Below are 8940 nucleotides of genomic sequence, written 5' to 3'. Positions count from 1 at the left end.
CACTCCTGCAGACTGGATCTTGTCCTGGTGAGGTATCAGCAGCAAGCGACACCGAGTAACTTTGCTTAGCCTTACTACTGGTACTGTCAGGGGCCACAGCTTAGCAGGCATCTTACCGGCAAAAGGGCCGCCGTCAATGTGCTTTTCACAGCGTAGTCAGCTGCTCCCTTTTGAAACACGTACAAGATACACAGCATGGACCGCTTTGAGCTGGCACACGCACACCCACCCCCCACATCCCCACCACTTTGAAAGTATATTTTCATCCTTCCTCTTCCTCTGGAGTACCATAGCAATCACTGTTCTCTACCCCAGTATCAGTGGTTTTAATGGTACACAGAGCAACTTCCTTACAGCTTGCAAAGGAAGAGAAATTTAAGTCGTATTCGTGCTCCACACCATTCACGATCCAGAATGCTATTAGCTTCAAGGTGGCAATTTAGCTTTGCACCAGAAAGAGATTTGCCCAGGATCTAGCCCACTGTTTGCAAAGGGGTCGCAGTTGAAGGCAAACATTTTGCAGAAAATGAGTCATTCATTGAGTGACTTCACAAAGAACTTGAGTGATGTATTATTGCTGAAAGTGGAACAACAAAGCCACTTCCTCTAGGCTGCATATCCCAACAACATCCTTTCTCAGGAAAGTTTGCTTGGGAGAGATATTGTGTCATCAGGAAGCACCAGCTTTTTAAATATTACTTTAGAGTAGATAGGAGAAAAATAAGTTTCTTTACCTGGAGACACAGACCTACAGCTAACCTGCTTTGCAGTCAAGAACTTCAACATACCTGTAATTGGCAGCCATCACAGAGCTGCTAAAGGGGGGCTCAGTACGTGTTCCCTTTTGAGTTAAATCTGTTCCCTAAACACCTTTACCCATCATCTTACGACAATTTCTATAGCTAAGCAACAACTCGAGATGGCAGTTTTATGAGTTCAACTATATTTAGCCATATTTAGCCAAATAAAGAAATCCACAGCCCAGAATGAAACAAAGCAATTTATTGGTAATGGCACATCAAAAGTCAACAGTAAACTTATAACACATATGTAAAAGGAGACTATTTCACCAACGCCGCATACAGAAAGGAAGCCGAAAACAGCAGCTGTTTAGGTATTGAGTAGACATGAATTCCACTGCTCTCTGACATCCATTAGTGGACAAGGTTGGTGAAAGAGAAAGTACTCTTTCTTACTGGGCAGTAATGATGCGTGCTTAGCTGTTTCCCTAAAATGGGACCTAGAAGAAGAAAGGAGGAACATGACTGTTCTTCTGAACACGGAACGTTCCTTTGGACACTGCTTGAGTCAATGGTTGAGGTAGATGGGGTTATGTTTCCCCAGATACAGAGTCCCCATTTGCATTTCTGATTTTTAAAAATTTGGTTTATATGAATTGTGCCTCACTTCTTCAAGTAGGAGGAGATGTACCTAGTAATGCAGCTGTTGGACAAATAAAAAAAAAGGAAAGATAAAACTCAACAATGTAAGGTAACACTACTCTGCCGTTGGTGACTCAAAAATAGAATCAGAAAACAGTAGGAACAAAATGGTGATCCTGTAATTAAGTGGCAGAATAAACCAAGATATAGTTAAAAAGCAGTAGGTTCTCTTTGCTCCAAGACAAAGGATGCCATATACCAACTTAAACTGTTTCAAGTCCTTAGCAAATACATACCAAAAAAATTGAGAAGATGTTGTCAGTGCCCAATGATGATCACCTTAGAGAGCTGACTTCACTCCGGAGTAGCCTGTGCTTCAGGCAATTCAAATTCAAGGGCACAGGAAAGGAGGGATGTCACCAATAATAAAGGAAACAAATTTGCAAGTAAACTAAGAAACATGCATTGTCAGACTGCTGGTAGGAAACAGGCTATACAGCTGTAGGCACTGAGGTTTCTGTAGGCACTGGAGAAGTGAGGTTAAGAGATTTATTTTTTTTTCCAATAAATTAGAAAGATTTCCAAAATCATTATTTTGTGCTTAAATAAAAGTGAATTATCCCATCGCCGTTATTCTTCCAATCTACCAAGATCAGAGCAGGTTCTTCAATCTGCACCAGTTATCCAGCAGCCTTTGTACCTATCTAACCGTGATTTTCAGTGCTGTAATTTTGTTCTTTATCCATAGCTTCAGTCTTTCATCAGTATGAGTCTTCCTCATCCGTGTCCTAAACAGGGAGTATGGAGAGAGAAATTGAGACTATGTATGAAGACATGAACCAAGTTATGAGTTCAACAAAATTTTGAGTCTGCTAGGCTTCTGACAAGAGCTTAAATGCTTTCCAAAATGCTGCTGTGCCTGAATAAGCCATAGGACTTGTAGTCATATAAGCAGTTGCAGCTAAATCTGTTTGACTTATCACAGATACACAGACAAATTGCCACTCTACAACCAACACGGAAGCGTGTTTTAAGAGAAGTAGCAGCTAAAGCTCAAGCAAAAGATGAACCATAAAAGTGCAGACAGCCATCTTCTTAAAAAGCACCACCAATCCCTACAGAGAAGGTCCGGAGCAGCACAAGTTGTTGTTTTTCAGCTATGACCAACCACATGCTTTCAGATCCCCATCGTCTATTGTTTCAACCACAGTACTCATTTGATGGCATCCCACAATCCAGCTCTGCAGCTCTCAACTTGAAAGAAACTCAAACGTAACAGCTCTATAAGGGAAATCTCACTAACTTTCCAGCCATTTTAAGTCCAGACAGATTGTCACTAGCTTTAAAATTTTAATTCTTTGGTAACATACTAAGCATGAAAAAGTACATTACAGAAACCTCAAAAATGTAGAATCATTAAAGTGAGTGAGACAGGATGTTCAGAGACTTGGCAAGCTAAATATTTTGGTATCAGAGAGCAAAGTATCAAACAGATGACAAAATACTCGATATGAAAACAGCAGGATTATAGCATTCAAATTTGCCGTCTCTCAAAGGATGAGAAGACATTCTGACAGCATTTGTCTCACCAAACTGGGGCTCCCACCCTTTCCCATCTCTCCACCTGCAGTAAAGCAGCGGTGCCTCGCCGCTCCCCAGCATGTCACTTGCAACAGCCTTTCCATCTCCCATGGCAACTCTCTCTTTTGCATAAAGCATTTTCTGCTTTCTGCACCTCTCAAAACTCTTTTTCCTGGTACTGCTGCATTGTAACTGCTATGTCTTACGTAGAACTGTAAATATTTCATAAGTAACTTGCATGGTTGCTCATTTTTCATTCTGTATCTAACAAAGCATAGAAACCATCAGCACACACTTGTCTGAAGGTTCATGCATTTAGTACATTTTAAATCACTGACATTAGAATAGTGAATCAAGCAACACATATTTAAATCCTCCTTAACATACTTCCTGACTGTGTATAAAAGATGTAAAGGTGTGTCTGAGGTAAGCTTGCTCTGTCAGACATGAGGAAAAAATGAAAACACTCTCAAAGTAGGCATATTAGTGAGCTTACTCTGGAATGTGCCACACTCCGGGCTGTGGCTGCTAACACCAGCACACAGAACTTAGAGGCACATTTTACAAAACGAGTACAAAAACAAAACGAGGTGGCAAAAACATTCAGTAGTTCCAGCACAACACATCTGATGAACAGAAGCTTGCTGATAGGGTAGCAAGCGAACAAGCAGACTTAGAAGACAACCACCACTTCACAAAACAAAACAAACAAAAAGCCAGAAACAAACCAACCACAAGAGCTTAGCAGGATTATGTTGTGATGAAAACAGCGTAAGTAGGAAGATCTCCAAAAAAGAGGCAAGGCTTCATACTACCATCTTTGCAAGAAACATAGTGGATTGAGGTATCACTGCCTCCATTCCCCACGGTAAGCACTGTCAAACCCCAGCGCAGTGGCTAGCACTTAAAATTCTGGATTTTCATCTTAAAACGTCAGCTTTGATTCCAATAAAGTCAAATGAAAAATCAGTTTGGTGGATCTCAAGACAACTTCCCCTACCAGTAACGCAGTATGACCAGCAGTTCTCACTCCCTGTAGCCCATATGCGGAAAACACCAAGGAGCATAAGCCTAGCCATTTGGGACACTTCATTGACACCCAGAGGTGTTATGACAAGCTCTACCTGCTGCTCTTAGCACATCCTCTGAGCACCAAAGTTGACAAAACCACTTATGAAAACACCAGCTTTCACTTACCACACAGTTCAGACACCAGTTTCTGAGTTTCCCCAAGCAGTTGTCTGTCTCTGTATGTTCAGGCCTGCAGAAGCAGCATAGGATTAGGTTGGACTTTTCCCCCAACACACATACTAATATCTCCTATGGACTCCGAATTCTAGTTCTACCACACTGAACTGAAAGCTTTTATCGTGATGAAAAGCCTTTGACTCTGCAGAGCAAAACCAAAAAGAATAACGAACGTCGGGTCCCTTATTTTGAAGGCAGATTTTTCATTTAAGTGCCATGAAGAATACAAGAGTTGCTATTTGGCTGGCAAATCTTACAACACTAATCAGAGCACTGTATTAAAAACCCATTCTGCAAGTATTGTAGCACTGAATTCATTGCAAAAACAGATGCAGCTCCAGCAGTAGCAGTGTTACCTTATTGTTCTCACTACTGAACCTTTCCAGACCAGAATCCTCTCCAGTTCAGAAGGGAATTCAGTCTCCAAGGCTCATTCAGCACCTGGCATCTCTGCTCAGGCCATCACAGGGGAACCAGTTAGCATTATTCAGTTTGTTTTGCTGTTAAGGATACTTCATACCAAAATGTAACACATAAAGCCCACATAAGCAAAATATCTTGCTGATTTAGGCTGAAATAAATCTGATTACAGAAGTGAAAGACTGTCCAACCCTAAACTGCTTCAGTTCCACGGCTTCACACGAATGACAGAAAAAGGGGGATGTACAGCACTTAGTTTATGCTCCAACATGGGGATTTTCCAAAGCTTTCTGAGCACTGGCTAAATTATGCTCATGGAGAAGTAGATCTCAGTGACTGAACTGGAGACGCTGAGAGCTATGAAATGAAGAGCAGTGAAGAAACTGTCCTTTGGCCTGTGTCAACAGGACAAAGTAGAAATACAGGCTTTAGGTTCCAGCCAGAACTTACTCATCAGACACTTCGATGGAGGATTTCTTACAGCCAGATTTTTTTTTCTCCTTTAGCACTCCAAATTTCCTTCCCATCCTTACCAACAGCAGAACGACCACAATGACGGAAGGGAGAAATACTAAAATGGACAGCAGCACCGCTGAAGTTAGCTGGAAGGAAAGGCCTGCAGGAAAAACAAAGAGCAGCCCAGCTGTACCAGTAGTAAAAATATGGCTTTCTTAAGTCTCTGTGACAAATGTTCAGAACACAGGTTGTTAGCCTTTTCATATAAAGCACAGAGCTGGCAGATTTGAAACAGCTTGTCACTGAATCTGTAGGACTCCTATCACACATCCAACACAGTAGGGTGCTTTATATGCAAAAAACTACAAAGGAAGGCAGGTCACGACATAGTTCTATCAGCATGTCTAAGTTGCAAATTTGGGGCAGGTCTCACACGCAGGGCGGACGAGGAAATTAAGTATTACTGAGAATCAGTGTTTGTGATGTGACAGTTATTTTTAGACCAGTATTTCCTAAACATTTCTAGCTTGTTCTACTGCTGCAATACGTGGAGACCAGAACTCCTGAACAAATGCACACTTTTGATTTCTGTTATTACCACAGTTTCCTCTGTCCCTTCCTGCCCCAAATAAATTCAATAGTTCTCAACGTATTTAGCTCAGAAAGAAGGGGTGCTGAAATTCTAACGTGGAACTCCAGAGAACCCATTTCACATGTGATGCTCAGACTTCTAAGATTCTGACAAAGCTGCAATGCAGCTGTATCACATAGACGAGGGCATGCTATTGAAATGGAGGCTTACCCCTCTCCGTAACTATCAGCATTGTCTGGGGAATGTTATGGTACACGTCTGGAGGATTCTTCACACTGCAGATGAACGTCCCATTGTCACTCATCACTGGGCTTTGGATAGCAACGGAAGCATCACCCTTGGCAACATTCCCAACCCAGGATATCCTATCTTTGAACTTTCCCACTGTTGCTGGGTATGGAACAGACTGATAATGAAAAATCTAAAAGGAGGCAAAGACAAGAATTGCGCCAATAAAACACTCATCTAAGAAAACTACTTTCTGGATTGTAAACATAAAGGAGTACACGTTAAGAAGTCAGAAATAATACTTCTTATACAGGAGACCTTTTCAAGTTCCTATTTGATAATTCTGAGCCAGTCCCATTTCATTAGATCTCCAATGCTTTTATCTACCAGCCTCAGCTCTCAGATGTCACCATCACCATTCTGACCAACTTGTTCCCTTCTGCAGTACTTCAGCTGAGAAGCAGAGCGGGCTTCTTGCCTCGTGCAAGACAGAACATTGCAGTTCTTCACCTTTTGCTTCTTGCACTTTTGCTCTTGCTGTCCTACGAGTAGAGACTTAGCAGACCTCACTTCATACAAGCACCACCCTTTTGTTCCAGATAGAAGGACATGCCTAAGAGTTCAGACTCTTCAGGCAGCAGCAGTCACTGATAATCCGTGAAGACATGCATTTTCTGTTTCCACCTTAAATGAGAGATTTCCAGTGGGCTTTCAGACTTACGTATTTATGCTTACATTTCAAAATGCTGCCAACAAAACAGCAAGTAGCAGGCCATAAACCTTAGAGGTTGTCATCATCACTGTCTTCAGAGTGTCATTGCACACATGTTCTTATCAGTCCAAGATATATCAGCAGTAGACTGCACGACAGAACTACTAGGGTACAGCTGCCTTCAAGAAAGCTACCAATCGAATGCTTTACAGTCATTCTATACATAGCTACAGCACACAATGCAGCACTTGTGTCAAAACCCAAAGTTTACCTACTTTATCATCATCATGCTATTATGCATTTACATAGAATATTTTTTGCCCAAAGAACACTAAAGCAATTTCACATGGGAAAGAAGGCGATGATGAGAGTCCTAAACCCCAAAGTGATGAAGAAGCACAGCAAAGCAAACAGAAAAAATATCATCCGATTTCCAGCATGCACACAGGCCTGCTGAAAAAGTCTCCCTGTTCCACTTACTGTCTCCATCTGACCACCTGCGAGGGGCCGGTATGTCCAGTCTACCGTCAGGCTCTCAGTGATGGGAGAACTGGATTTGAATGAGCATTTCAGCAATACTTGTTCACCAACGAAAGCTTGCACTTTAGGACTGGCCTTAATTTCCAGGGAAAGAGCACTGCAGACACCTGATGGAACAAGCACAAAAGACAAGGATTAGATTCTTGTTATCTGTGAGGCGCAGGAGTGATGATGTCCCAAAGGTATCGATGCATGTGCAGCTCAACCACAGTCCAAAGACTGAAGCACAGTAGTGACTACCTCCCCCATAATGAAATTTAAAGAAAAGCAGGCAACTTCCCTAACCTATTCTCTGTGGGACTGGAACTAGCCCCAGTTAAAGTATTTATCTGGCAAATACCACCAAGAGCCTACAGATATTTAGATATGGAGATAAAGAGCTGAGAAACTGAATCAGCTGGCTCTCTGACGAGTTGTTAAGTGCCAGCTTTAGACTACTTCAAGGCAGTTCTGGTTCTGCGTGCCTTGCCCCGAAGTGATGCAGCCACTGACTTGCACATGCACCGGGTCAAGAGTCACCCTGCAGCAGCAAGTACTCTTACTGCTTGTTTTCAATGCGTGCAACGACTTCTGCCTCATTCACCTACTGTGATGCTCCAGCCAGGGATGAGGTCAGCCTGCCCAGCATTCAGCAGGAGCATCGTTCGACTCCCGCCTTTCACAAATCTCCTGCTCCTGGCTTATGAAGATTTATTATGCTGATACTCCGCCTGAAGTTCTGCTCTAATTGCCACAGCCGACTCCTGCGCTGTGCAGGCTCAGAAGGAGCAGGCACAGACTTCCACTCAGATTTCCCAGTTCCCGCGCAAGTTTCTGGCGCTGCACACCTGTCCGCAGCTACCGATATAAAATGCAGGGGTCTTGACGACGCACTCCTGCTACCAGCTGAAAGCCTGGAAATCTCGAGTGCGGCGAGCCGGACCTTAGCAAAGCGAGCAGTAAGCAGAGTGCGGGGTGAGGAAATGACCGCTGCCAGCTGCCTACCGTGCCCTGCCGAAGGGGCTTCGTCCACCCCACAGCACACCCCCAGCCCTGCCGTTTCCAGCGCTCCCCGCGCAGACCCGCTCCGCGCAGCGAGCTCGCCGCGGGGACGGCACGGCGAGGCCGGGGCCTGGAGCGGTCCGCGGCCGGCCGCCCCCCCCGCTCCGGAACGGCCCTTCCCAGAGGCTCCGAGCCCACCACCGCCCCGCCGACCATCCTCGCCGCGGGGGCCGCCGGCCGCCGCGCCGGAGCCGCCTCCCGGGCGTCCACAGCCCGGCTCCCGTGCGGGGCTCCCAGCCGGGCCCCACCGCCAGCAGGGCCGGGCCGGGCCGGTCCCTCCCCGCCGCCGCGAGGCCCCCGCAGGCGGGAGGCCCCGCACCCGCAGCGTCCCGGTTACCGAGCAGAAGCAGGACCCCCCGCGGAAGGAGGAGGAAGCCGCCGCCGGCCGCCACCGCCTCGCCGCACCGCATCGCGGCTCCGCTCAGGGCCGGAACATGGCGGCTCACCTGCGAGCAGCGCAGGTGAGGGCGGGGGCAGCCCCAAGATGGCCGCCCCGCGTCGCCATGGCGATGGGTCGCCTCGCACCTGCGGCGGCCGCGGAGGCCCCGGCGGGGCGGGAGCGGCGGCGGCGGCGCGGTCACGGCGGGGCGCGCCCCGCGCCGCCACGGGGACGGCGGCACCGGCCCTCCTGGGGCCCGGGCTCTCTGCCCTCAGGAGGAGCGGGCCCCGGCCCTCCGGGCGGCCGGCGGCCAGCAGGGCCCCCCGAGAACGGCGGGCCGTCCGTGGCTGGGTTAGCGGCT

The 8940-nt window shown here is 46.3% G+C and overlaps 1 protein-coding gene across 1 annotated transcript; it reads right to left on the bottom strand.

Annotated features, from left to right (window-relative positions):
- Window positions 1–1058: 1058 nt before the first annotated feature.
- Window positions 1059–8705, bottom strand: LOC140661857 (myelin protein zero-like protein 3). The gene is given in 8 exon segments (XM_072884644.1): window positions 1059–2170; window positions 4161–4224; window positions 5082–5247; window positions 5890–6100; window positions 7100–7266; window positions 8538–8613; window positions 8615–8671; window positions 8673–8705. Coding segments are annotated over 8 exon segments (801 nt in total). The 3' UTR covers window positions 1059–2143.
- Between the last annotated feature and the right edge of the window lie 235 nt (window positions 8706–8940).

Source organism: Ciconia boyciana, chromosome 20 (genome assembly GCF_034638445.1).
Source record: "Ciconia boyciana chromosome 20, ASM3463844v1, whole genome shotgun sequence".
In the NCBI taxonomy this organism is placed as follows: Eukaryota; Metazoa; Chordata; class Aves; order Ciconiiformes; family Ciconiidae; genus Ciconia; species Ciconia boyciana.
This window is presented reverse-complemented; position numbering and strand designations above follow the sequence as displayed.